This window comes from Coccomyxa subellipsoidea (genome assembly GCF_000258705.1).
Source record: "Coccomyxa subellipsoidea C-169, whole genome shotgun sequence".
NCBI lineage: Eukaryota > Viridiplantae > Chlorophyta > Trebouxiophyceae > Coccomyxaceae > Coccomyxa > Coccomyxa subellipsoidea.
In genome coordinates this window covers 1,426,401-1,454,183 of record NW_005178034.1, presented here as the reverse complement: position 1 = coordinate 1,454,183, position 27,783 = coordinate 1,426,401, and the positions used below count along the sequence as shown (strand labels likewise).

The 27,783-nt window shown below is 52.8% G+C and overlaps 6 protein-coding genes across 6 annotated transcripts; 3 read left to right on the top strand and 3 right to left on the bottom strand.

The window, feature by feature from the left end:
- Nucleotides 1-4,628: 4,628 nt before the first annotated feature.
- Nucleotides 4,629-9,848, bottom strand: COCSUDRAFT_47713 (galactose oxidase; the record flags this gene model as incomplete). Its single annotated transcript, XM_005647323.1, has 11 exons — nt 4,629-4,990; nt 5,086-5,197; nt 5,277-5,368; nt 6,632-6,710; nt 6,940-7,052; nt 7,198-7,335; nt 7,897-8,112; nt 8,628-8,753; nt 8,992-9,104; nt 9,220-9,386; nt 9,558-9,848. The coding sequence occupies 11 exons, from the start codon at nt 9,846-9,848 to the stop codon at nt 4,848-4,850; spliced, it is 1,590 nt and encodes a 529-aa protein (XP_005647380.1). The 3' UTR covers nt 4,629-4,847.
- A 2,884-nt stretch (nt 9,849-12,732) lies between these two features.
- COCSUDRAFT_16078 (MFS general substrate transporter) lies at nt 12,733-15,484 on the top strand (the record flags this gene model as incomplete). Its single annotated transcript, XM_005647322.1, has 11 exons — nt 12,733-12,897; nt 12,988-13,111; nt 13,220-13,345; nt 13,447-13,587; nt 13,692-13,755; nt 13,844-13,997; nt 14,154-14,271; nt 14,502-14,629; nt 14,755-14,835; nt 14,938-15,017; nt 15,262-15,484. The coding sequence occupies 11 exons, from the start codon at nt 12,733-12,735 to the stop codon at nt 15,482-15,484; spliced, it is 1,404 nt and encodes a 467-aa protein (XP_005647379.1).
- A 1,397-nt stretch (nt 15,485-16,881) lies between these two features.
- On the bottom strand, nt 16,882-20,786 carry COCSUDRAFT_63960 (hypothetical protein; the record flags this gene model as incomplete). Its single annotated transcript, XM_005647321.1, has 9 exons — nt 16,882-16,964; nt 17,556-17,736; nt 18,156-18,311; nt 18,555-18,739; nt 19,113-19,331; nt 19,681-19,882; nt 20,204-20,307; nt 20,395-20,557; nt 20,670-20,786. 9 exons carry the CDS (start codon nt 20,784-20,786, stop codon nt 16,882-16,884), a joined length of 1,410 nt encoding a protein of 469 aa, XP_005647378.1.
- A 707-nt stretch (nt 20,787-21,493) lies between these two features.
- Nucleotides 21,494-22,866, top strand: COCSUDRAFT_24064 (histone-fold-containing protein). The gene is made up of 6 exons (XM_005647320.1): nt 21,494-21,546; nt 21,635-21,743; nt 21,865-21,965; nt 22,063-22,137; nt 22,250-22,325; nt 22,463-22,866. Exons 1-6 carry the CDS (start codon nt 21,520-21,522, stop codon nt 22,525-22,527), a joined length of 453 nt encoding a protein of 150 aa, XP_005647377.1. The 5' UTR covers nt 21,494-21,519; the 3' UTR covers nt 22,528-22,866.
- Nucleotides 22,867-23,157: 291 nt separating this feature from the next.
- Nucleotides 23,158-24,310, top strand: COCSUDRAFT_33402 (hypothetical protein). The gene has a single exon (XM_005647319.1). The coding sequence runs from the start codon at nt 23,495-23,497 to the stop codon at nt 23,651-23,653; it is 159 nt and encodes a 52-aa protein (XP_005647376.1). The 5' UTR covers nt 23,158-23,494; the 3' UTR covers nt 23,654-24,310.
- Nucleotides 24,311-25,436: 1,126 nt separating this feature from the next.
- On the bottom strand, nt 25,437-27,353 carry COCSUDRAFT_47712 (hypothetical protein; the record flags this gene model as incomplete). Its single annotated transcript, XM_005647318.1, has 4 exons — nt 27,082-27,353; nt 26,915-26,979; nt 26,519-26,703; nt 25,437-26,389 (listed from the first exon to the last, which is right to left on the bottom strand). Coding segments are annotated over exons 3-4 (1,092 nt in total), but the record flags the coding sequence as incomplete, so codon positions are not given.
- Between the last annotated feature and the right edge of the window lie 430 nt (nt 27,354-27,783).

The following is a 27,783-nucleotide window of genomic DNA, read 5'->3' as shown; positions in this document are numbered from 1 at the left end:
CAATGCATGGCCTTCAAACCCGTCCGGCAGAGCAATGAACCATTCATCGAAACGACAGATTGTTCGATGAAACGACAAAACATGTGCTGCAGGCAACGGTGGAGCAGGCGGCGAAGCTGATAGGGCGGCTGGCGTACAACCGCACGATAAAGGACTCGGTGCGCGATGCGCACGGCATCACAGCGCTGCTCAAGCTGCTGCAGCCGGGGCAGGGGTCCAAGCTGGAGCCGCGGCTGGCCGAGACCGTGGCTGTGTCCCTCACCGTGCTCGCCGTCAACAACGAGCTCAACCAGGACGCAATCAGGTCAGTGCAGTGCCTGCATGTCACTGGGGTGCTTGATCAGGATGCGGGAAGGTATTGCACCAAAAGCTTGGAGACGGGGGTGCAGCGCTTCTGGGCTGCAGCGAGTGGGGTACAAACGGTCAATGCTCACACATGCAGAAGCCTGTTGCACGGGTCCTGCACAGAGATAGTGCCCAAATGTCTTATAAAGCAATGCATGCACATCACCGGCTGCTTGTAGGGAATTTTTAGCGCCTAGTCCATGCCATGACAGGACACTGCGCACTGGACGGCAGATGTTCTGTTGTTTTTAGGAACTCCTGCCGCACGTCCAAGGGTATGATCTGAATGCTTGAGAACCCTGTACAGGGATGGGTATGGGATTGCGCCCATTGTGAAGATGCTGGAGGGGCCTAAGGAGGCGCCGGTGACATCGGCTGCTGCGGATTTGGTGCGCGCAGTGGCGCTAAATAACGACGCCAACAAGATTGCCGTGCGCGAGGCATGGGCTTTGCCGCAGCTCGTCAAACTGCTGGGACCCGAGGTATGAGTCTCCATCAATTTGCCTTTGTCTAACGAATCCTGTGCAATCCCAGCACAACGCCTGCATCATCACTCGGCATTTTCTTGCACACTGCAACACCTCTCTGTCTCAAAACTTTGCGCAGACGTGCGGAGAGCACAGTGAGACCAGGCTGCAGGATATGACACGAAAGCCACATTTGTTGGCCACTGTCTTGCACCATATGCATGTGCACTGTTTGGCGCTGTGTCTTTGTCAATGAGTGTTTGGGTCTGACCAGGTGGACCCAGTCCTGGTGGGCAAGGCGGTGGATTGCCTCAGGATACTGACGACGGGCAATGAGGCCAACAAGGCAGCCCTCTTCAGCACCCCCCCCGCCATGTCTTCCCTCGTGCGCCTCATGGACAGCCAGCAGCCCTCGGTGCGTGCCATCTCCTTTGCTCACAGCACATAGAAGCTTTTAAAAGTCAGCAATGCCTTCCATGCACAATGAGCATGCTTGCTATTCGTGAGTGTGCTAATTATAGGCACACTCTCGAATGTGCTAAGTTTTGTGGACACAAAAAGCATATAAATCGCACCTCTCCAGGGTGTGCATTTGCCAGGCAATGGGATGCCGGGCCTGTCCTTATCACACAGAACGCGGTCTGTTGCAGTGCATCAAGTCGGGGCCCTGGTCCAAACATGACCCAGGGGGTGAATGACATGTGGCAGGTGATCGTAGAGAGGGCAGCGGCGGTGGTGGGCAACTTGTCGAGCACCCAGGACTTCTTTCCAGCCATCCGCGAGGCCGGCACCACGCAGCGGCTGGTGGATCTACTTGAAGCCGGGCCGCAGTCGCGCGTGACAGAGATCGCCGCCAAAACGCTGTCCAATTTGGCGGTGCACGAGTCCAACCAGACGGCCATTCGGCTCTCTGGCGGCATCCCCCCGCTCATGCGGCTGCTCACGCTCAAACCCACCGACCAGGTGCGGCGATTGTGGGTGACCTGTGGCTATTCACCAAAGGAGAGATGCCGTCTCTTGTTGCAAGCCGGAAGATGAATGCTGCAGATATTTAATGCAGGAAAAGCTTATGTGGAGGTGGCCATGTTGCATTCAGCACCCATCCAATCTGCAATGGGTAGGCAATATTCACTAGTGGCCATTCGTCTGTGTAAGACTTCCATCTTTGTTCTGTGGCTCTGTAGGCTTGTATCATTTCCACTTGGGCTCCTCTTGAGATCAACAGTTCTGGTCAAGAAACTTGCACTGAATTGTGAGCCTCACTCAGGAATATTTTCCCTGTTCTCGGCAGGTGCTGTCAGCGGCGGAGGGTGCGCTGCGGCGGCTGAACGTGTCGGGCGCGGAGCGCAATGCGATCCTAGACACGTTGCGGTACGTGGACGGCCTGGAGGCGCAGCGATCGGCCGCGGCCGACGCCGATGCACGCGGCCGGCACGCGGCCGCCGCTGAGGCCGCTGAAAGACAGAAGAGCGCGCCCGCCAGCACCTCAGAAAAGACCGAGTCCAAGCCCTTCACCAGGTGCCGCACCACAGTATTGTTAGTCCGCCCCTGAGCACCTGAGGAAATGGGCCCAATCGTATTATGGCCTGTCGAATGTAAATCGAGCTGCAAAATCTGGGCTGGGAAAAGCAAAATCACAGATGAAAAACGATTAGAGACTACTAGATGTTCAAGCAAGTGCCTACGCGCGGACCACTCTAGTTCTCCTGCTGCTGCTCTGTTGTCCCTTGCTGACCGTCAAATTCAACAAGATGGCCGTCAGTTCAATGGCATGTGGTGGTTTCTCTGTGTCCGGATACTGTCTTTGGGCGCAGTAGTCAATTTCTTGTGGCTGTAATCGCCATGCAATCCCCAGCTTTCCACATCCCGCAGATGCTAGGGGGTTTGATTCAATGCTCCTCTGCATGGGAGCATCGGAAGTGCGTTTGTCTGACGGTCCTGAGAGATTGTGTGATGCCGCTGCTGAGATCTGCAATTTGCTCTGCAGGTACACAGTGGAGGAGACAGTGGAGCTTCTGAGCAGCATTGGATTCCGGGACACAGACTGCATAACGGCGCACGGGCTGAATGGCGGCGATATCCTGGACCTCACGGATCAGGAGATGCGCGACGAGCTCAGACTGTCCCACCTGCAAGTGCGCAGCCCATCCTGCTGATAGCGTATTGTGTTTTGCTTGGAAGTGCTTTTGCATGGGGAAGTGCATACAGCATGGAAAGCTCATGTTCACAGAGGACGAAGTGATTTCATTCTATTCACAGAGACAATTGGCGGTATTTGCTTCAAATCTGGTCTAGCTGCTAATTTCTTCACATAAGGGATGACTGATATGTGATTCTTGGGATGCAGGCAAAAAAGCTCCGGAATGTGCAAGCGGCGTTCAAGCTGTTCAACAGCATGATGCGGAGGCCTGGCAAAGGGGATGTCACATTCCTGGAGCTGCAGGTAAGCCAGCACGCCACTCGTTCTTCATTACCCTGATTCCATTTTCTTGAATGTAGAAGCTCGGCACATCATGATGAGAGTAGACATGGACATGCCGGCATGGCTGTGACTCCAATTGAACGGTCGAAGCTCCCTCAATTTACACCTGGACTACCTTCAAAAGTGATGCCGAAGGCTCTGCCATACTGAGCCAAAGCTCCTACTGGGCAAAGACGTGTTTTAAGGCACAAAAGAAACATGAGATGGTGACGGCAGCTCTGACGCTTGCGCTGGTGTGCAGGATTGGCTGATGCGGAATGGCAGAAGCGAGGCAGACGTGGCATGCATCCGCGATGGGCTCAAAGATGCGCTCGGGAAGGGGACGCTGGCTGTGCTCAGCTTCAGGTACCTCCTCAACTTCCTGTTTTGGCCTGTGCTTTGACTCTGCGAAAGTGTGATACACATGTAACAGCAGCCATTAAAGCATGGGAATCTCACAAGAAGGTACCATCAGCTGAACAGATCTGAATGCATTTTGAATGATAGCAGCGCCTGGAGAGCTGTATTAGAGGTTAAATCCATATTATCGTAATGAAGACATGATGGGGAGTCTGAGCGCCAGTGTAAGGTGAAAGTGCTGCCTTGCTGCGTGAGATATTGTACGGCACCGTATGTGGGATGATGTCATTTCTTGACATGTGCCGTCTGTGTGCGTCACAGGGACTTTGCGCGGACGTTCTCGTGGATTGCCAGCACGCTGCAGATGATGGCGGCGCAGGAGGAGGGAACGCCTGCAGACATCACGCGGCTGGCAAGCGTGGGCAGCATGCGCAGCGAACCCTCAGGTAGCAGAAGCAGCACTTCATGTGCCAATCGCCCATTCTCACTCTTGCAAAATTGTTTGGCTCTGAAGGGGCCCATGAGGCTGACAACTCTCTTCAGTGCTCTGCAATGTCATTCGCTGCCAATGTGCACTATATGCAGTCAGTATAAAATGTGATCAGTAGAGCTCTTGGGCCGGGAGATGTTTGTTTGTCCGATGTACCCTGTTCACATTGCAGTGCAGCCTTCCTCCCTGCTTTGGCGGTCGCACCAAATTTCATGTATGCATTCTGCTGATTTAGAAGTTTCCCAAGAAGCTCCTGTTACTTTAAATGTTGCCGGTACTTCCCATTGGTATTAAGCGGTCGAAGTGATACGTCGTGTGTTTTCCTGTCTTTCTCAGGTCTCAAGGAGGAGCGGCCGCTGCCGACAGACAATGGCACCAATAGTGATGGACCTCATAATGAAGCCAACAGTGATGCCTCTGTGTCCAAGGAGACCTGAAAATAATTTTACTCGTTGCATGCATGCAGTTGTGCAGTTAGTCCCGATCCAGATGATCCAATCTTTCTGATGTTGCCATCAACAGTTGACTTCATGCTGCTGCTATGGTTGAACGCGCACTGGATCAGGCTTCTTCACAAGTTCCATGTGGATGGATTGAACTGCCCGTGACGATGATCCACAGAATTGTCAAAGATGCCATTGAATTAATTTTCAGTACTCATGAGAAACTGTAAGCCATCTTTGCCTATAAAAAAGGAAAGCACAATGTTGGTAATATACACACTCTATGCACCTGGTGGTGTCTGCCTTGGGTCTCCATGCAGCAAAAACAACGATCTCTTCATCCGTGTCGCTGCTGGCATCTGCACTGGGCTTGGCAAACGCTCTGCTGCTTTTACTACCCAGCCATAGATCACGCTGGTTTTGCCTGCGCACAGCGGCAAACCTGGGTCTCAATTTGTCTTGCATGCACTGTCCTTTAGAGACGTGACCTTAAGCGCACGGAAAGCAGCATGGACTCACCATGCTTCCAGCCATATGGAGAGCCCTTTGGGACATGGTGGTATTGTTCATCGGCCTCCCACTCTGCTGAGTAGTGGTATTCCTTGTTGCCTGAGAACCTCACCCATCCCACCTGCTGGGCCCAAGTGGCATCAGCACTCCTTGATGAAACAATTGATTGCGTGATTGCTGTACAATGTGCTGGATCTTACCACGGTTGCCGCACTGGAACCAGCTTCCACACTGTCACCAAGGGATGCCACACCATCCTCACCTCCCGAGGCCAAAAGCCAAATGTCGTGATCTGCAGCACAACAATTTTGTTATTGATTTTTCGCAGTTATCAGAAGTCACACTTTCCTAGACTACGTCCGAGTATGGCGTACAGCATCGCTTCTTTCAGCAGCGGAACCATCAGTCATGGGAACCGTCAAATCTTACCGAAGAATTCACTTGGCAGGGGGTACTGCCTGAGCTCGATACTTTTCGCGTCACAAAGGATCTTGTCGCACCAATAGCTTTTGCATTCAAGTCCAATCTGCTGATGAGGATCTGGCATGGCCATGCTCTTTGCAAATTGGGCTTCTGGTGAATACCTCACACTGTTTTCTGAGATAAACTTTTATAAATTGGTCAGGGTTGTTCTTCTCGAAACGCTTTCTCTTGTTTTCAATCCACATTATGAATTCAAACTCGACAAACCATAAGCCATGGATGAGTCATCCCCAACTTGCAGGCCCTCATCTGGAATTGATCTGCCCTGATAAACGCAACTCCATCTCATCACTAAAAAATCCTACTGATACCTTCATTTTTCATAGCACCGCATAATACCTATAGATTTGCACTGGATGCTGAAAGACGGATGAAGTCAAGTTGCAGGCCAGGAATATCCCCGACTCTGAGGTCCTGTGCTCTGAAATGGCTGTAACGGCCCATGGACTCAGCATCAAGTGCAGCCTTGCCCCAAAGGAAAGGCGCGGCTTCCAGGGCTCCAAAATCTGCTGCTGCCTTTGCCACTGCCAGTGGCCTCAACTGTTGGTATTCGTTCAGCAGAGGACCCACATCCTTCATCCGCAGAGCCTGCGCATCCAGGAAAATTTATGCGTTGCTGGTCCTGGACAAATCAGCAGATGTTTTATCATGACACTAATTACCTGAACCGCAGAAGAGACAGCTGATTTCCAAGCATCTGAGAGCATGCAAAGGGTTGTAAGTCTCACCGCAGGGGAGACCTGTTGCCAGGAGCTCACTGGGACCAGACTCTGTGTTTCAAGCATTCCAGGAGCATGATTGCTGCTGATTTGAGAGACGGCTGCAGCGCTCGAGTCACGCGGAAGCCCCAAGCTGCTCCTCAGACGAACAAAGCCATCTGCATCCTGGGTACCTGCCGGCGCAACCTTTGGGGTCAAGCGACAAAGGCGGACCCTCGTCAGTCCACCCTCACCATCTACCATCGAATGCAGATTTCCCGCTGATAATCTGATGGAGCTTCCTCACCTTTTCACTCGGCAGAGTATTCTCAATGGATACACATGGCAAGCACTGCAGAAAAAACGGAACTCACCTTCCCACCATGTGGCTGAGGGCCGGGAGCCGCTTGCCTGTGCGCTGGAATTAACTCTGGCGGCGGTGGCACTGGCAATCTACAGCAGCATCAAACACAAATTTTACAAATAGGTCACCAGACTGCAAGGTCTTCTCCTGCGTCATACCCTCTGTATAGCATGACATGGCAAGAAGAAAATTCGCCAGACATGCATGCGCTCTCTATTCAGCATGACATGGCAAGACGACGAATGGCCGGAAACATGCACACGCTCTTGATGAATGCTCTCAGCATTGGTCTGAAGAGACCTCAGGATGCTTGCTTACCTCGGCAGCTTGGGCAGCCTCCACTGAGTCAGCATCGTGCATGCTGCTGCTGCGTGCCACATTATCAAAATTGCCATCCAGTGACACAGCGCTCAGCGGTGTCCCAGTGCCGCCTGCATCGCCAACAGCAATTCCTTTCACCAGGATTCATGATGACCAAGTGGGCGTGCAGAAAAGGCCTTGATGGTACCAAGTTCACATGAAGTGTACCGGCACCATGTGCAACTGAATACTTGAGAAAAGACAAGGGTTCAATACCTGGAAAGCCACTCAGCTGGGCGAAAGGAGCAACGGCTGAGGCATTGGATGCCTCGGCAGCCAGTGCTCCGGGAATACCGGACGCTCGCTCGGGCTCCAGCCACCAGGCATCCCCAAATATCTGCTTGCCATTGCCGCCTGCACCCCATCACATAATCTCAGGAATGCCTGCGAGCAGCCTTAGACGTTCAGGCTGCAAGCTCGCACTGGTGGAGATCAGGCAAGACAACGTAATCGTTTACATCTTAAGATATATGGTTCGCTATGTGTTGCTAATTAGCTATTTATGGAAGATATCCCTACTGCTATCAACCATTACAGCAATCCATGTGTTGCACGGCTTCATATTTCACCCAAGACATGTTCAAGATTCCTCTGGCAGGGCATGAGATTTGACAGGACAGAGAAAGCGTCTGCGGGCATTCCCACAATGTGGGTCCTTGATCGGTCCCCTCCATCTGATGCTCACAGAGGAGTGAAAGAAAGAAGGGAGCAGGGGGATCATCGAACACCTAGAGATACACAGCACAGGAGAATGCCAGAAGGAAGCAGGACGATGGAGAACAAGTCAAGACAGTCACACTTTCATGAAGGAACGGGGAGAAATCACTGTTGAAGAGCTAGCAATGCACAGCACAGGAGAATGCTAGAAGGGAGCAGAAGTGACAGTGAATCTATTTCAAAGAAGCAGGATTTTACCGCCGAAGAGCAGGAGGCGGCCGCCGGAGAGGGCGGCAAGGGTGTGGAATTCGCGCGGGGTGGGGGCCTCCCCCGCGACGGGGGGCGCGCGCCATTGGAGCGCTCCGGCCTCGCAGTCCACCAGCGCCACGTCATTGTGGAAGGTGTCGGTGCGCGTCCGGAACCAGCCTAGCTCCGCCGTGCGCCCGCCCATCACCACCAGCCAGTTGCTCACGCCTGCGCAGGGCCACAGTAACAATGATATGAACTACTAGTCATACCTGATGCTGACTTATGATTACATGCAGAGACATGTTGGGAGCCACCTGACAACACCAGAGAGTTGCTCGCGCCTGCCCAGGGCCGCAGTAACAATTAAGGCATGTCCATCATCGTGGGCAATGTGCTGCATTGGGGAAAAAATATATGAATGAAAAAATAAAGCCTGGGACATTGATGTAAGTGATAGCTGGATAGAGATTCGGGTTCTAAATGGTGAGAGCCCTGCCATCTCAAGTGTGTCTGCACTGCCTGATAGTGGCCAGATACTGTGGTGGCCTGCCAAGGGGGAACAATGCACTACAGCCCCCCGTAAGCGATAGCTAAGCTTGGTTTATGCACGGTGAGTAGATTAAAAGCAGTTTCCTCTTCTGCAAAGTATTTCTGCACGGTGAAAGGCATGAAGACGGGCGCGGCAAGATTTGTAGCAGCAGATCATTGGGAGAATGTGCAGGGGTGAATGTGTTCTTCACCTGCGACGGCGGCGCCCTTGCGCGGCGCAGGACTGGGGCCGGGCAGCTCCAGCGGGATCCAGGCAGTTGCACCCTCCTCAGGGTCAGTAGTGGCCCCTCTCAGCGTCCACAGGTCCGCCACCAGCCCTATGTATGGCCACTCATCCCCCAGTCATGATCTATAAATAGATTTCTTAGTCTCAGAGGATAATGTCCAGGTATTACAGCTTGTCCTTGACAGACGAAGCGCAGCACCTAGCATGTGTGACTAACACTGCATCATTGCGAAAGGGTGTGACTTCGTGACATTGACCCTGAACACAAAGGCAGAAGGCGCTGCTTAGAGTGCAGATTGACAGAGTGCAATGAAGGGAGAGGGAGGCACCTGTGTTGGTCTCGCCGCCAAACAAAAACACCCGGTTGTCCATGCGAGCCAGGGAGTGCGCATAGCGTGCTTTTGGGCGGCTGCGCTCAATCTTCAGCTCTGTCCAGGATGACCTGCATGCATCAGTGCCCTTCTGGTGAATACTCTTCTTCCTACTTGGAAATAAGTGGTTGGCCATGGCTGCACAAGGGTGATCTGCTCTGTACAGGGGTGAGGCAGAAGTCTCACGTGATGGTGTCAAAGATCCAGGTGTCGTCCAGGCGCTTCTCTGAGGCGTCCAGGCCTCCAAACAGCAGGAGCTTGCCCCCAGGGAGGTCTACCATCGAGGCAAAGTCTCTGGGCGAGGGCCTGACCGCATTCTGCAGCAGCTCCACTGGTGCCCACTCCCATGTGTCCTGCCCAAGGAGTCCTCTTCAACGTAGGAACCGAAAAGTTTGCAATACTAGAGACAAGGTCTACCCTCAAGAGTTTGCGCTCCCATAGAAACGGTGCAGTCCGCAGAAATGAATCAGGTGGCCTTGGGGAGGCACCAAAAGTCACACTAAAGTACTCCTTACGTTCCTCACCGTGTCCAAGGTCCAGAGATCGTTGAACTTTTGGAGACCCCGCATCGCCTTGACCCAGACGTGCCCACCAAAGATGTAAACCTTTCTGCCGAGGGCTGCTCCACAGTGGAATGCTCTGGACGGAGGTCTTATGGTATTTGGGACTTCTGGGTGGAACCAGGCTGCGCTAGTGGCCTGTAGCACGGTCAGATCGTCCATTGCATACTTCTCTTCGCTCAGACCACCATGCACAATCATGAACTCTTCGCCCCAAGACTCTCGAGCGTCTACCACAGTTGTTACATGACCCATTCTGGCTGATGGGGGGCTCTGAAAAGCAGTGGCAGAGCACTGTAACCACCGCATCGCAACAGCTGAAGTGCAACTCAAGCTTGTGACTGTTTAATAACAGTCCTCGTTTTTGGAAGACAAAGACTTCGTGTCTTTGCTTGCACTGTACCAGACCATAAGCCCGTCTGATTAAATTTTTGGAAGAGTGCATTGTCATGTTCATGTGCTTGTGACATCATGCATATGATGAGTCACTGTATGAAAGCAGGGGTTCAGGAAGGTGGAGTTGATGTTTCTGTTACCCACAATTATTAAGACAGGCTGCAACACCATACTGTAATAGCTAGACACCAATCCTCCATGAAACTGCAAGACAAAATCTGGGTCTATATCACCAGGCTCCCGTCCGGCCATAAAAGCCAGCTGCAGCGCTGCTAGTGAACGTTCGGATCTGTCCACTAGAAGCTAGCTTCTGGATACATATCACACATGTCCTATGAGATTTCTGTCACATGTGCTCTGCAAACAAATGGCTGTATCCACTAAATCTGCAACCCATCATGTATGTATACACCGCTTGAATCTGCATGGTCTTTACTGTGCACGGGCATGCAAGATACAGCTCACTCAATAGCTTTTACAGCGCAGCTGGCATGCCGTGCCAGCTTGGCCAATCCTGAGTGACTTGTGGACCAAATTTGGGCTGCACGCGCCTTTGCCAACTTGGAAGGTGCCCCTCATTTATGGTGCAATACTTGACTGCAACTAAGACCTTCACTGGCAATGCACTGCGGCAGTGCCTCAGTGCATCGCAGCAATTTGGTCATGGACCTGCTGTCCATCGGTGATGTTAATTACTTGGGGGCCATTGTAAAGCACATTGTACTAGGCCGAGATCCAGGGCTACAAGAAGAAAGAAGAGCATGCCCGGAAACCACAGACCTGCAAGCATTTCATAAAACATGCTTCTGTCAATGCATTGTCATATGATTTTGACACAGCTTATCTGTTGTTGAAACATCTTCAAATTTTTCCAGACTCGCTTTTGCCAAACCACGCCACGCAAACAATTTTATGCTGTGGTGATCCTCACTGCCGGTCAGGCTGAGTCAGTCTTAGAAACTTTCAAGGGCGTACTACTAACACACAATAATATAACATTGTCAATACTGCATTGAAGCATGAACAGTGATCTAGCACAGAGTTTGGCCTTCTGCATGCACTCACCAGAAGCAGCCGCCTTTGGTATGATGCCAATAGCTGCAGGTCTGTCAGCATCATCAGATGGCATGCGGAGACGAGCTCGAGCCTGCAAACCTTAAATAATGGGCTTGTGCAAGACAAGAGCCTCTCAGAGGTTGCTTGCAACACCAACGGAATGAATTGATGAGATGTCATGCTCAGCTCAGGCTGACTAAGTGGGTCAAAGCATTTTGTCAGAGCCTGGTAACTCATCACTTACCTCCATTACTTTTCTCCTGGCCGCTTTATGTTCAACGTTGGATTTCTTGATATCGGCCAAAGGCAACCTGGTGCCGTCTGGCATCTGCCAGTATTGCTCACTCTGTGCCATTTAATCTGCATACTTCAGAGCAACGTATTGCTGGGTAGACGCACCGATGTAACTGATGTGGGAGAGTGTGCATGCAATGATAGCTGGAGCTTACCATCATCATGATATCATGTCTACAGCGGTATAGCTGTTGCGGGGGGAATGGGGCTTAGGCAGGGGTGACACCCTCCGAGCATCCACCTGCAGGTCACAACAGGCCATCTGTGAAGCTTGCAAAGAGTGCCATGCACATGCCACTGGCAATTCCTTCACAGTTGGACTTTTGTTGTGCGTTTGGGTGCGGCACCCTGCCTAGCACACAGAGCACATCTTGGGACAGCTTGTGAATAGGTGAGGACTGCATGCTCTGTCTGGCCTCTCCTCTCAGGTGCAGCTGCTGAAGAGCAGCAAGCAGCCATCTGGTCTGGCACAAGGTGAAAATAACTTTCCAAAGGGAACATGGCTGTAAAGGCACGTGATAGTGTTCTATTCAGTCGCTGACGCACCCCAGAGCGGGTTGCGCCACCACAAGTTTCTGCTGTCAGTCGGTAGATCAGTGGTCTCATGGGCACTTTCATCAAACCAGTATCCGAGGGGTTGACAGAAGTAGAAACACGAGCCAGCCCCCATGCTAGCAACCCAGCACGAAACTCAGAAGATCGAGGATTCGTCACACACAGAAGGCACGCAAGTAGAAACGATCAAGGATGGATTTTTTGATTGGCTTTGCGCACAGCTTCATTGATCGGAACTGGTGGCGATTTGATGTAGCTATATTACATGAGATCTGCTCTAAGCATTGATGAAATGAGCTGATACCTGTGCGTCTCGAAAGTGCAGGCGAGAGCAAGAAGAGTGCGAAAAGGCTCTAGAACAGTAAATGATCTCCTTGGGAAGTTTCAACACTTACCATAAATTATGGACGGCAATGATCACTGCCTCTTCATGCAAAAATGAGCAGATGACGTTGGCTCTGGGCAGATGACATCGGCTCTGGGTGCGACAGCTACGGCTACCATTTAGGGCTCTGCTACACAGCTACGGCGGGACGAGACCGTAAATTCAAGCTCTCCACCCTGGCATGATGACTCATTTCGGTGCCTTGAAAATGCGAACAGCCTTTGGCTCGAGCCCACAGCGCATCGCGATCTAGAGACAAAACCCTTCTCTTCTGCAGATCAGAAGTTTCAAGGGTGCCAAGAATGGGTTGTGCAACGTCTTGTATCTCCCAAATGACGTAGGCTTGGAATGTTGGTGCTGTGATGTTTCGGCATTGCTGCACGCTGCCTGTTTTCCGCCATGAATATTGAATCTGCATCTGCCTCATTAAAAGGAAGCCTGAAGATGCGAAAAATGGATAGCGATGCGGAAGAGGCGGTCAGGTTCATATCTCCACCACCTCCTTCAGCAGGAGCACAGGGCGAGCCAACCGTCGATGAGAAGGACTTCAAATCACAGAGAATTCGGACAGTAGCTCTCATAAATCTTGCTGGAATGATGGAGCGTATGGATGAGCAGGTTCGGGCGTAGTGACACGCCTTTTTCACTGAAGAATCCGGTAGTTTTCAATGGATGTAGGATCTGCTGACCTCTCTCTCTGCATTGCAGATACTTCCCGCGCTTTATAACGCTCTGGGCAAAGCGTTTGACGCCTCACCAACGGAATTAGGCTATTTGACTCTGTCAAGGGCCCTGGTGCAGGCATGTGCCTCGCCTCTTGGGGGAGTAGCAGGTGTGGTCACACATCTTCATGAGCACGATGCAGTTTTCTTGCTAAGTTGCTACCATGTAAGTGCTTTGTCCAGGAGCACAGGGACCCTTTGCACTGTGATACGTGCAGGTCACTACATGAACAGAATAAAGGTGACGGCATATGGATGCCTGCTCTGGGGTTGCATGACAGCCGGCTTTGGCCTGTGTTCCTCGGTGCCGCAAGGCATCTTCTTCTGGGGGATGAACGGCATCGGTGAGCAGATCCGCAGCATTCTCCTCATTTGCAGAGCTAGTCATGAAGCTGCCCTGTTTTCCAGGATGCCGATCTACTTAACGGCGAGGTGCTGTTTGCAGGGCTAGCACTGGTGATTCCCAGCGGCCAGAGTCTGGTGGCAGACTACTATCCTGCCGCCTCCCGTGGCAGCGCATTTGGAGCCCTGTACCTCACAAGCGCACTCGGGGGAATGGGAGGGTCATTCTTCGCGACAAACTTGGGTAAGATCCACTGTGCGCCTAGATTGGTGTAGGCAGCTGGAGCGCAGACCTTAAAACAACATAAGCAACTCTGCTCTGCTTCATGTGCCTTATATGCTGCGCAGGGGAGCTGGAGATTGGTGGCATTCCAGGATGGCGTCTGACATTCTTTATCGTTGCAGCTGTGAGGTGCGTGTGCGCTGCATGCATGTGCAGTAGAAATTACTTTTTACTAATGAAGAGTATGACTCGAACTTTTTGATTTTGGGTGCTGCAGTCTCTTCATAGGCGTTTGCAACCTGTTGATTGGGAAGGACCCGGTGTTCGACAGCCCTGCAAAGAAGAGCACCAAGGTCGTCACCATGCAGAAGCTGATGGAGCAGATCTGGAAGATGATGAGCATCCCCACCTTTGCTCTCATCATCGTGCAGGTGACTCACTACAAATGTCCCATAATGCCTCCTTGCATGCACAATGTGCCTCTTTACACGCGTCAGGCACAGTCCATGATACATCATGTAGCTCCAGACACCTCTCAATTGCAGTGGTGCCTTCAGAGTCCTGAGAATCTGCTGAATGTGGCACAGGGTATTGTGGGAAGCATTCCCTGGACTGCACTGGTGTTCTTCACGCTGTACCTGCAGCTGCTGGGCATGACTGACTTTGCGGCCAGCGTGCTAATGTCCTTGTTCCTGGGATCGACAGGTCCGCATATACTTTGCTTCAGAGCTTCTGTCTTATCTGCATGTCCTGCGAATCCTGGTCACCAGAAGCTAGTGCTTGTCTTCTCCAGGTGCCATCATGACAGATCATGCGTTGCATGGAATGAGGCACTCAATCCTGCAACATCCTGAAAAGATATAAGTTCTCACAGGCAATCTGGGCAACATATAATTCATTGAACATTTACAGATGGGAATAATGTGTGCGTGCAGCTGTGGGTGGGCTGCTTGGGGGCTATGTGGGCGATTTTGCTGCCCAGAGGTGGCCCCATCACGGCCGCATCTGGGCATGCCAGTTCAGTGTCGCCATTGGCATACCATTCTCGTTGCTCATTTTGAAGGTGCTTCTGTCTTCCCAGCTCAACCTCGTACCGACCTCCAAGTGTGCAAGAGAAGAAAAGGATTGCTTCCTTTTGCAGGGAGTAGTATTTTGAGTGGTTGTTGATTTGGAGGACTGGTGTTGCAGGGTCTCCCAGAGAATGGCGCCTCCCACACCGCCTATCTGTACGGTGTTGTACTTGTCATTTTTGGTTGCTTGAAAAGCTGGGTGAGTGCCCCAGCCGTACCCTTTGCACTGCATGTGCTTCTCGCCTCTGCTCCTGCCTTGCAATGATAGTGGTCATAGCTGAAGCTTGTGCACCCCATGCAGGCCGGGCCATGCTGCAACAACCCCATTTTTGCCGAGATCGTGCCGGCTCACATGCGCAACATGGTTTACGCTTTTGACAGGTGCGCGGCGGCTTTCTGAACAATCCATGCTGTCCTACCACCCCTTCCCATTTTGCGTGCAAGCTGCCTTTGATCTGCACCTGCAGTAACGTGTCGTTCCTCATAGTGCTCCCATTCGAGAGTCCTGGCAAACCAGCTGTGGCGCAAGGTGGTCTTGCAGAGGACTGCTTTGTTGACAACCTGCATAAGAAGCCGAAGAAAAGAATAAGGGGCGGGTGGATTGGGAATTTTTACTGGGGTCCAGGTGTTTTGAAGGGGCGCTGGCTGCATGCGCCGCGCCGCTAGTGGGAAAATTGGCGGAGAGGATGTTTGGCTTCTCCGGTGCTGCCACGCGGTCTGGTGATGTTAACAAGGATCTGGAGAGGGCGAGGGCTTTAGGCAGTTCCCTGCTCGTTTTCCTCATCGTGCCTTGGACGCTCTGCCTCATCTTCTACTCAGGTGCAGGCTCACACTATCCGTGCCAATAAGGGGATTTCTTTAGATGCATTGTGGAAGAGCTATGGCAGATATTTGTAAACGTCAATCGTGTGGCCCGGGAAAGGGTCAGACTGCCTCCAATCGTGCCAATGATCGACGCATTCTGATGCAAGCTGTATGGGATGTCAAATTTGTTGTGTGCAGCAAAGGTGCAAGGCTGTTGATTAATAAAGTGCAGACTTAATGCTTTTTTGACACCTGGTCTCGTGTGTTGCCGGGCACATAATCGACAGCAGCTGAAGACGGCTCACGTAAATTGAATAAGGAGCCTTCATGGGAAAAAAGAGTTTTCGACTCCAAATGCACCAGGATTGCAGGTGCAAGTGATGAACATGGGTTGGGTTGCATGCGCAGGGCTGCACTTCACATATTCACGGGACAAGAGGTTTGCAGCACGCGAGGAGGCAATGCTAGCGCAGGAGACAGCGGATGCAGCTGCCAGCGAGCATGGCAGGGCATCCTCTTCCAGAGCATCTGTGGACCAGAACAGATCTGCGTCCCAGGACGCCACAGAAGAGAGCCACTTGCTCAACGGCAGCAACGGCAAGAGCAGACACCAGCGATGACCGGCTGCCTTGCCGACTTGAGCTCGATCTTAGTAATGGTTGTTTTTGTTTTTCAGTTGTGTGCAGCAGGACATTACACTCGCTATTTTAGATGTAGTGAGTGTGGTCTGCTGCTGGTACCGTATTTACTTGCAGGCATGAACAGAAGCAAAAATTTGTCTGCATGCACATTCATGTCTGCCTTCTTGAAGGGCATGACAGCAGCTCGAAGTCAGACAAAGGATGAAGTGCTGCTGACTAACAAAGATCGACTCAAGGTGAATTGCTCATGTTTGATTCCATGTGAAAGCTAGACTTGAAGGAATGGTGTTGATATTTGTTATTTAGTGGGCCCAGCCAAGTTTGTGCTGCCTTTGCTGCATTGGTCGGAGTCTCATAAGCGTATAAGATGAACGGGCTGAAACTGGATTCAGTGCCAATGTGGGAACTGCAGACAGCACAAGCTGACACCCCAATGATGCAATCACAATAGGTCAGGAGACGCATTGAGAGCTCGGTTTCCAAACAACAATAACAGAGGTCACAAGAGAGGTCATTGACTTACAAAACCAAAGGGGCACTCTCGTCTGACTCTGGTGAATCACGCACACATGCATTCGGCTCAGTGTCCTGAGCCATGCAGAAAAAATGACACTATGAACATGCAGCAAATGATTAATTGTCAGATCAGGAAGTCCTCCAATAAATCTGCGTGCCTTATGGCAACAACCCTGGCTTCAGATGAAGCTGTCGCCCTTATTCAAAACCCAGTCTTGTTGGGCACGTGACATACAAAGGCCTATCTATCATCAGGGTGAGTGTATCTGCGCAAAATATTAACCCTACTTCTGCTTCGCCCTCCAGTCATCAATCCATTTCCGCACCTCTGCCTTTCTCTGGGCGAGCGCCTCTGGTGTGTTCTCATCTGTACCACATCAACAAAGCACTTCAGCTTCAGCACATGAATCTGCCGTCTTTGGCTGCACTGCGCAGATTTCAATGTTCTAAATGCCAGGCAGATTTGGGCAGCAGTTGTCCTGCAACGTCTGCATGGCTCCCTGGGAGAGATCCTATCCTTAATATTTACAGTCTTTAGATATATCCCCTAGAAGGGTCATACGAGTCATCAACCCTAAGTCCACCATTGCATTCCAGCTGGAGCTGACCGGCGTTTGTCTGCTGTGCTAGAGATTGGCCTTGCGCAGATTTCACACTCCCTGCCTACTTCTTGTACAATCCTGCTCTGAATGTGGATACACTTCTAAAGACCGGGCCAGGTAAATTCATCTGTCATCTGCTTTTTTGCGTGCATTTCTGCTTGACAGGTTCCTCTGGCACTGACGGTGGGCTTTCCACTGACCCTGCTTTTGTGAGCGTTAGTCAGCTTCACACGTTTGTGGGCATTCCCCAAATTGAAAAATTGTAAAAAAGCCCCCTCCCGGCACCCTACATCCATATCCCCTAACCTGAAGCTGCGCCAAATGAACTTAAGGAGCTGGGAGATATGGTTGCTGACCTGGCGCTGAGCTGGCGGCTGTGGTGGGCGCAGCGGCCGGTGCGGCCGGTGCGGCCTCCTCTCCGTCCTTCTTCGAGGTGGCCACTGCGGCTCCTGCGAGGCCCGCCACCGCGAGAGCCAGAATGCCGTAGGTTGCAGGCGAGGGCGCTGCGGGCGCCGCTGCCACCGCCGCTGCCGGGTTCTGCATAGAACAGGACACTTGCCAATTCAAGGTGGGAGTTTCTACTGGGGCAGTCACCTCCTAAAAGGTAACGGAGGTGTGCAAAGGCCCCCTCAGGCTGGATGGAAATCAGCCGTACAGTGTGGGCTATTCACTGGAGCTGGCAGGCAACTTGAATTGAATTGTCTTTTGTCCTGTAAACTACTCAAAGAGCGAAACGACGCTTTTGTGGGCAGATTGCCCTCTCTCCTCATGAGTACTGTTACCTGGTGTTTCTAATTGTTCAACTGGTATACTTTAAGTTTGCGTTCGCACTCACGAGATTGCAGGCTTGATGGCCGCATGAGTACCATTGCCAAATCCAGCGCTGTATGTTTGGCAACTGCATCCTTTTTGAAATGGCAGGGGATAACAAGTGTGTCGAGCAAGTCAGGGAGTACCACTACGGAGGGTGCCTTGGCCTGGGTTGATGCCGGGGGTGGGGGGCGCAGGGTGGGGCCGGAGGGGGTGCTCGGCTTAGGGAAGGTTGGTGGCGGCGTGGATGGCGTCTGCGGCTTCTTCACGGCGTCCGGGATCAGATCCGGCCCAGAAGGCACCTGGCCACATCAAATCAGTCACCTCTGCGAAACATGATGTTGACTTCCTCAAGTGAATCATGTAAGATGACATTTGTATGACAGGGTGTCACAATATGGCTGTAATATGAGCAACGCTGCTGGTACAAAGCTGCTGGTCAAGGCAACCTCAACAGAGCTCACGCTTGATCATTGTCCCTAGGTGCTTCTATGATGTTTCTGAGCCAAACGGAGTAGAGGTAGCTCTGTGAGCCATTTTCCCACCTTGGGCTTTTCAGCTGTAACTGGAGGCGGCGGTGGGGTAGTGGGCAGGCTAGGCGGCTTGACCTTGTCAGCCACCTTGGGGGCCTCTTTCAAAACGGCCTGTACAGTCTCCTGTGCGCGCTTCACCGGCCGGGGCGCCAATTCCTTCGGTGCCGCCACGGCCGGCTTGGGTGCCGGCTTGGGTGCTGCAGCACACATAGAAATCAAATTCCTGTCTGCGTGCTCAAGATGCGGGTCACTTTGTTGCTGTACCTCACTTGCAAACTACAACTCCTCTGGATGAGGTGCTCTTTCCGGCCAGTGAGCAGATAGCTGTTGGCATGTTCTGAGAACACCGAGGGCTGTGGCCCCAGGGAGCGATTCTTCACAATTAGTTACAATATATTTTCATCACCATGTGTGCCCATAATCGAAGGGTAATATTGCAAGGGCCTGGAGGCTCACATCCCAGGACAAGGCTGCCAGCAACCGTCTACTAAATACATTACCCAAATACGAATAAATTGACATTGTGCGCCCACAATCAAAGGGGAAAACTGCAGGGTCTGGGGGACTTACATCCCAGGACGAGCGCGCCAGCCACCACCACGGCGAGGCCGAAAATGCCAGCGGCGCCGATGGTGCTGCTGGTGTCCTCATTGAGGAGCTCCTTGACAGAGCCTGCCCCCTGCTGCACCTTGCGCGTCGCCTGCTTGGTCGCCTGCCGGGTCGCCTTCTGGGCGGTCTGCTTCGCCTTCTGCGCTGGTGCCGCGGCCTTGTTGGCAAGCTTGGTTGTGCCTGGCAGGTCAAAGCAACCCACTTTGTGTCAGTCTAGCCCAGACTTACATCTTTCTTATGTAGAGCGATGTGGCATCACTGGGGAGGAACTATTTGGCAGACTCTGCGACTCTGCTCACTGATCATTTCGAGGCCCTAAAAAACTCCCACAAGCTCAGTGCTTGTTAACCCCTTCAACATGAACATGCCAACCTCCAGCACAATCCATTGAACGGTTTGTCTTGCCTGGACTGCACACTTATTGGGGGAGGAAAACAGGATCCCCTGGAAGAGCCCTTTCTGTTACAAGAGCCCCTTATATTTTGTGCTGCCCCACGATGTATTGCGGCAGCGAGTGCAGGAAACCCACCTGAGGCAGGACCCACTTTGCGGGTGCCGAAGAGGCCGCCGGACGGCTTTGCGGCCGCCTGCGCCTTGGACGCCGCCTTCTTCACCTGCTTGACTGGCGCAGGCGTTCGGAGCACCTTGGTGCCCGCGGATGCCACCTTGCGCGCGGCCTGCTTCGCCGGCGCCGGTGCCGCGCTGATCCGCTGCGTGCCCAGTGCAGGTTTCTGCAGCACACACACACCCCTCATCGATTGCGGTGCAAGATTGCATTGCATTGACACCAAAGAGGAGGACAGATGTAACGAGCAACACCACTGTTCCTATCACTGTTGCCCCCAGTGCATCAGCCTTTCATGAGTCTGGCCAAGAGCTCAGTCATTCATCAGGCCTTCTTGTAGCTTGAGGATGTGCATGATCTGTTTCCTGCTGCCAAATTCAGTGCTTATGATAGCAACGAGCTGTAGGGATGAGTACAGCCAGATGCGCACGCAATTACTGCACTTGCAGGTCAGGCAGAGCAAAGGGATGCGAGCAGATGCCCCCACCTTGCCAGCTGCCGGCGCCTTGGACTTGCCACTGTTGCTGGCTGTGACTGCCCCAATCAGGCCCAGCAGCCCAAGCCCGCCCAAGACCTCCGCGCTGGGTCCGCCTGTCAGAGAGAAAATAGCATGAGCTGCTTTGTCATGACATGCTTGTAACAGGATTGTAATTTAGGACAGTGGCACCGAAGGAGCACCTGAGCCTGCAGCGACAGCCGGCTTCGCAAGGGCGGCCTTCTGTGGCGAGCTCGTGAGGGGGGCAACAATGCCCTTCTGCACTGTCTTCTGGACAGCTTCCGGCTTGAAGGACTTCAGGAGTGATGTTGACCCGCCACGGCCCTTGACAATCTCCTGCAACTCCTGTGGCGCACCATAGGAATATAACACCCCCTTCATTCAAGTGCTTGCTGGGCAGTTGGAAGTGCAGATCTGCTGATATTATGTGGAATGACCAACAGCTCTCCAAGCTCACCTCGTACGCATCCCTCTTAGCTGGTGCAGCAGCTGTCTTGGCCTCAGCCTGAGCTGCAAAGCCTAGGGATAAGAGAGCGACCAGCAATGTACGACGATCTGCCGTAGAGCTCTCCATGCTGCACCTGCATGTGCTTGCTGCCCTGACAGCTCCCCTTTTCTGTTTTGATGGCGCTGGCAGGAAAGGCCTCAACTGCGTTCGTCCTTGCAACAAGCTCTGCATCTCTGCTGATAATGTCCCGGAGGTTACGACTTTACGACGTGTACCGTAATGGGGTTTGCACCTGTGGCATCACACCACTCCTTTCTCAACCCAGGGACTTGATGACTAGATGCCGTTTCATAAAAAAGACGCTGTTCAAGCAGCGCGCTCAATTTTATCGTGATTTGAGCAGAGATGGCGCACGTTTATCCGTCTCAAATTGTTTTATCTATCAATGCACTCCACACGAGCGCAGCGCGTGCCCGAACGATGTGGGCTACGATCAGGCGAGGGGGACCGGTCTGCCGGACCAACGAGCCGCTTCTCCCTTTCTTTCGCTTCTTGAAGCAAAAGGGGCACAGTAATTGGTTATTTCACTCACAGACTCGTCGGACAACTCCTCCTCCAATGGCTCCCAGAAGAAGATTAGGCCGAGATTTTCTGGGTGCAATCTAGGGTAGGGTTTTCCTCGTCACATCAACGACCCTAATTTTTGGGAATTTAAGGGCAGGAGGTTTCCCGCGCCACGAGATGAGCTCCGAAACCTCGTCTTGGCGTTGGAGGATGTGTGGTTGATTGTCGTCCTTGCGAGAGGTCGTGCTTTAATAAGTGCCATGACTGACGACGAAGGGCACTGACATACGCTGGCATGGCGAGGACGAAGCAGCGGCGTCCAGTGAGTTGTTAATTCTGGCAAATTGGGAGTCTGGCAAACGTTACTCTATGGTGCCTGCGTGCAAGACGGCCTGTCTGTGCAATTTCAGGAGACCGGGAGACGTTCAGTGGCTAGAGTAACTCCAAATAAGAATCGAGGGGGAAGCAAAGGAGTGCGCTCTCCAGGAGGAAGAGGAGCTGCAGCAGGCACTGTGACTAGTAAGCTCTGCCTCTGGGGTCAAGACAGCGCGTCAGTGAGATTTGAAAATCTTTGTGGTGTTGACCAAGTGCCTTTGACGACACCCCTGCATATCAAATGTCAATAATCCATCCTTTGCAGGGACGCACAGATTTCGACCAGGCACCGTTGCTTTGAGGGAAATCAGAAAATATCAAAGGAGTACAGAGCTTCTCATCAGGAAGCTACCGTTTGCACGCCTGGTGGGTGTGCCTCACCACTTGCTCAGTTGCATGTGCCAAGGCCTGAAGGACATAGAGCTGAACAGGCTGTCTGACAAGGCGCGGTTCAAATTTGCAGTGCCGCGAGATCACAAACATTTTCGCTCCGGAGCCCTTCAGGTGGACAGCAGAGGCTTTGCTTGCCATGCAAGAGGTATGGAAGCTGGGGAGATGACCTTAACCTTTGATCACATTCCTTCATACGCCAATCAATTTTCAGGTATGTTGAATGCTGTTGGGCAAGAAGCTGTCTGTCTTGTGCACAGGCCACAGAGGACTTCATGGTGCACCTGCTAGAAGACTGCAATTTGTGTGCCATCCACGCAAAGCGCGTGACCATCAGTGAGTCCCTGGCCGAGATTGTCACTGCCACAATGCTGCATGATCTTGCTGTGCTTTTCCCACATATCTTGGTTATTGATCTTTCCATTGAAACCCACGCACGCCAATTTTACTGAAATGTTTTCTGGTGTGTACAGTGCCGAAAGATTTGCAGCTGGCGCGGCGCATTCGAGGACCCTTGGCAGGTGTATCATCCTACTGACTCAGCAGGGAGCCCCATGGCTGGCGCGGAGAGACTGCAAATGCCATTTGTATGGCCCAAACTGCAGCGTTGCCGGACAGCTTTTCTGATCATGACGGTTTCTTTGATGATACATGACCAGTCTTTCTGGTGTACAACAATGATCACTGGCACACTTTCCTTGTGGGGCCAACGATGCTGGCAGCGTTTTAGGTGGGCTCATTGCTGTGTTCCTGCAATCTACAAAATGCAGAGGATGCCAGCAAGCCTAAGCAAGAACCGATGACAACAGCATGGCAGAGGAATGAGAAATTCAGTCGGCAAATTTGTGATAATGAGAATGTAATGGGACAGGCAATCAGCACCTGTGCCAGGATCAGCTTGCATATTTTGTTGGATCAGAACAAGTGAGAGCGCAGACAAGGATGCAGAGCATGATGCTTTCGATTATAAATCTGAATGGGCTTGTACAGGCAGTTTAGACCTTTGATGCGAATAGCAAGCTCCAAGGCAGGTGGGGGTGACATAAATGACAATGACTTTTGATTGTCGACTTGACAGAACAGCATGTGCTCTTATAACGTTGCATGCATGTTTGCAGAGCGAGTTGCTGAAAGTTGACTGGGAAGGTTGTGACCTTCTGCAGAAATCACTGTGACAGACTTTTAGACTCATTTCACGATCACCATCAGACCTCTACAAGTTAGCTGAGGAGCAGATATCTACATATCTACACACACAATCTCTCATCCGACATGCCAGGCAACACCGAGGCAGAACACAAACCAGAATCAGCACCCTCTGTGTGGAGAGTCTTGTGGCCTGTCAGGAGCCATGCAAGGCAACATAACTAGCATCCACATTTGTCTCTGACTACAAAATAAAAGGGGTTGATTGTTCTACAGCTACACATGTGTTCCATCTGTTCTGACTTTTCACGTGCAGTTTTTTAAAACAGCTTGATGTTGCACACACAAGAGATACGCGCATGATGTACAGAAGGACAAATTTATGTTCTTTTGCATCCCAATTTCAATGCGACATCTCCACGTTGCACACGCACAACATTGCTGGATCCAAGAAAACGTTGCTGGATCCAAGAAAAACCTTATTCACACTTCTTCACCGTCTTAGTCATCTTGCATAATATCAAAATCAAGAAGGATAGTTGTCCTGCCAGAGCACATCATCTCCCTTGCACTCTACATATCCAGGGTAGCAAAGAGGCCTGCAAAGACCATTCTTGCCCAAAGACAGGCCAGAGCTCAAGGAAAAGCACTTCAATGCAATGACTCACGAAAGCAGGGCTTGATATGTCCACAGAAGATCCAAAGAAAGCAGGCTGGCAACAAACCAGGAGAGCAGACCGTATAAAATTTGCAGATGTGTCTCAATCGTGTCGCATCACACTCTTGACACGCATTTTGACACCAAGAATGAAGCAGAGCAAAAGAGACGCGCTCAAAGCGCAAAGAACAGGCCTATGAAGGATGTACACCTTGTGCTGCTGTGACGGTATGCAGCAGGCTGAAATTGTACAGGCACAGCTGTACAGGCAACACCGTCACTGCTGAGTCCCGCAAATGGCGGGTGCCACTACATGCAGAGCACCTCAGATTGCAAGAGCAGTACAAAAAATTTCGTTCCTTATTTTTACAGCAGCGGTCTGCTTAGAAAGAGGCTGTAGATTGGCAAAGAAGCCACTAGTGGTCCCTGAATGCTTTCAGCTGCCCACTCAGCTACTGTCCTCATGAGCTTTTACGACCCTTGGCCAAAGCTTCTAGTGGTCGCCTCGAGGGAAGCTACGAGGAAGCTGCGTCAGGCTGGGAAGTGTAGCCCACTCAGTTGGCCAGAAAGGTGCCCAGGTCCAGGGAAGCCAGGTTGCTGAAGCTGGGCCGCCCGCCCATTCTGCCCGGTAGGCAGGTGGCCGTTGACGCTCCAATTGCTGCCGGTGGCGGCCCCATGCTTGAAGCTGGCGGCTGCTGGCTTGCGGCTATGGCCGCTCCTCTCGCCCTCTGCGATTAGCAACATCCGTGAGCTGATAACCCACATTGAAATGCATGACTTTGCCTGCTGTCATGTGCATGGAATGCATGAGGCAGCGCAGCAAAGAGCTGAACAGCTCATGAGGAAACATGTCCTCCATTGGGACCAGAGACGCTTGTACAGGAGTACTCTTGCCATACAATACTGTGCAACTTAGCATTTTGACTAGTAGGAAAACAGCCCTTAGAACTGCTTTCCTTCGTTTGAAACAGCGCAGAAGGGTGTTTGTGGGAGTACCTGCCACACTTGGCGGAGGCCCATGAGCTCCTTGTGGAGGGTGGCATTGGTGATGCAGGTGAGCTGCCAGCGCTCACGGATCTCCTTGAGCTGCATGGCCAGCTGCGAGCAGCCTGTCTGCGACTGCATCACCCTGGCCGACAGCATCTGCTTCTCCTGATCCAACTTTGCCACCTGCACACGGTCAAAAGCTCAAACAAATTTACCTTGATGATGACTTCACTGCATGAATGTGAGCAGAGCATAGCCTCTTTCCATGCATGGAAGCATGTGAGCACGGCTGGCCCTCTGCAAAGGGCTAAAGAAGGTGGATTGCTAGAACTGACTTTGCATCCTTGGTGCCCAGAATATTGCAGCAAAGGGGATGGGAGCCTGACCTGCGCTGAGATCCTGTGCAGCTCTTCCTCCCGTTTCTGCCGCACACGCCTGGCAGATGCGCGGTTGTTGATGCGCCTGCAAACAAGCATCATTTGAAAGTCAGCCTCGATTAAACATGCCTGGTGTGATGACAGCTGCAAGGAGACACCTCCCAGCTTTGCCATCCATGCAAGATGTCCAAGGCTCCTGGCCAATCATTCACCCACATTCTCTTTCCTTACAGACTTGAGTGTTTCAAGGAAACAATCAATACGGTGACAGGGCACCACCTGCGGATCTTGCGGCGCTGGTCGAGGGTGAGGCCGGGCGCTTCGGGGTCCTGCTCGCACAGCAGCGTCTTGGAGCGCGGCCGCTTCGGCGCGACGCCCCCGCGGCGCGCGCCCCCGCCGCCGGAGTCCGCCCCGCCGGACATGGCGCTGAGGAATTGGCTCGCGTCTGCGCTCTGCAGGCTGCTGCCGCGCGAGCGCAGGCCCAAGCGGCGGCTGCTGTTGTCCTCCTCCTCGCTGAACGCACCCAGGTCCTCGTCCTCGTTGTAGGACAGCTCCTGGCTGTCGGTGTCGGACAGGTCGTCGGTGAAGTCGGAGTAGCGAGGCGGGTTGCGCCGCGCGCCCTGCCGCAGGCCCCGCGTGGCAACGCCGCTCGGCTGCTGCGGCGCATACGCGGCGGCTGCCGGGGGCGGCTCTGGGGCCTTCTGCGACTCTGCGGACGGCATCGTCTCCATATCCACGGCCAAGGCCTTAGAGCCCCGGTTCGCCGGCCCCGGCGAAGCGGCCGACGTTGGCGCGACCTTCAGCACAATGTTGCGCGCAGCCGTCCGGCCATTGGGCTGGTTGAATAGCGCTGTGCGGCAGATGGCGTTCCCTGTCGCCGAGTTCAGGCTGGCCAGCGCGCCGGCGCGGCCGCCGAGGCCATTGCCCGCGAACTGCGCGCTCTCCAGGCTGCCCAGGTCCAGGCGGTGCTCCGGCAGGGCCTGCTCTGGGAGGGGCATGCCACTGGTCACGGTGTTGTGCATGGACAGCGGCTGCAGGAACTGCTGGCGCTGCGCGGGGTTGTAGCTCTGAGAGCCCAGGCTGGCGAATGCCTCGCCCCTGCGGCCGTCCAAGCCCTGCATGCCGGCCCAGGCCATGCCCTCGCTTCGCTGCTGGCCACCGACATGTGCATGGGAACGCATGGGATTGTCAGGCAGCGTGGGTGGGGTCATGTGCCCGTTTTCCAGCTGCACCTGTGGCACCATCGCTGTGTCACAGGGCATCCCCATGGAGAACAGCTTGCACCAATTCTGTACGGGTGCAAAATTGTAGGCCCCTTCAAAAAATCAAGATCGGGTAGCAGCAGAGGGAGTGGTGCATGCCTGGCGCATCAGTGCTTGCTGGTGCGCGGTCGCTCCGGAATGGAAGGCATTGATGGCATCCAAGTGAGAATTCAACCGGGGATCGGCGCGGTAGATGTCGGGCTCGGGTGAAGTCTCGCTGGAGGTATCCCTCGCGGACATTCGCAGGGAAGCGGACCGCTGCTGCTTTCTTTTGTGGGGACAGCCTGCACATGAAAATAGAAAGCTGTCAGCATCACCTCCTGGATGCGTCACACAAGCTCTAGGCTTCGAGGAGGAAGCAGGGCTTGCACCCGGACGTCTCGAGACTGTTTAGCTTGATGGTCCCGCCCCCACGCAATACTCAAAGACGTACTCCGCACAGTGGGGCCTTATGCAGTGTTACGCATCGTTTTGGGCATGCATGATCCATGTTACCTTCCTTCTGTGCGTTACGCGCCGCTTACTCGGCTTCCCATGTCACCGACTCGGATGCCGGGCGTCTGTCAGGCAGCGGCTCAGCTTTCAACGCTTGCAGTACCCCATTAACTATTCCAAAAAGCAGTTCTGAACGTTCACGAGCTAGTTTAGGTGTAAAAACATGCCTGTAAAATCACGAGCCGACAAATCCCTTCCCAGCTTCATCACGCACCCCGACAGAAGGCAGCAGATCTTCGTCCAGCAACCTTCAGCGGGCAATCGATCCTTTGCAATCACTCTACTATCTATGTGCAGCACAGGTATGGCGCACGATTGGCCGCAGCCCTCAAGCGACAACGACGGTGATTAAAAGCAAGGTGTCAACGCAGGAACCGGCCGGTGGGGCGTGTCCACTAGCTTGTTTGATATCTTCGCTTTAAGGTGACCTCTGACAGCTATCGTGCCAGCAGACAATCAAGATCAGGCGGGATTCTGGCCTTGATATCCCTCAATGTGTACTGTCCCTTCAAAAGCTTCCAGTACACTGCCAGGTCAGCACCCCTCGACAGCCATGAACCGAGGCAATCTGATGATCAGGACACCTAAACGATCGGTCGTCATGCAAGGATGTAACAACGTTTTCAGGGTCAGTGTCTTTGCTCCATTACCAGCTTTAAGGCTGCCTGTTGCAGATCCTGAATAAAGACATACATCAGGCTCCATTGGATCAAAGCCCTCTGCGCCTCTCAAGCCTGTCAGAATATGGCTGTCTCGACTGACGAGGTGCGATGCATATGTATTATTGTGGACTTTCCTTGCTTGATGAGCAGTGTTGACCTGTCCCTGCTGACTCCTTCATCAACCTTGCTGCAGGACCTGTCCCTGCC

Excerpts from the sequence above, each read along its gene's own strand:
- COCSUDRAFT_33402 (XM_005647319.1), top strand. The coding sequence starts at position 23,495 with ATGATGTACAGAAGGACAAATTTATGTTCTTTTGCATCCCAATTTCAA.
- COCSUDRAFT_24064 (XM_005647320.1), top strand. The coding sequence starts at position 21,520 with ATGGCGAGGACGAAGCAGCGGCGTCCA. Across the intron at positions 21,744-21,864 it reads TGCAGCAGGCACTGTGACTA|GGACGCACAGATTTCGACCA; the intron begins GTAAGCTCTGCC and ends CATCCTTTGCAG. Across the intron at positions 22,138-22,249 it reads CTTTGCTTGCCATGCAAGAG|GCCACAGAGGACTTCATGGT; the intron begins GTATGGAAGCTG and ends TCTTGTGCACAG.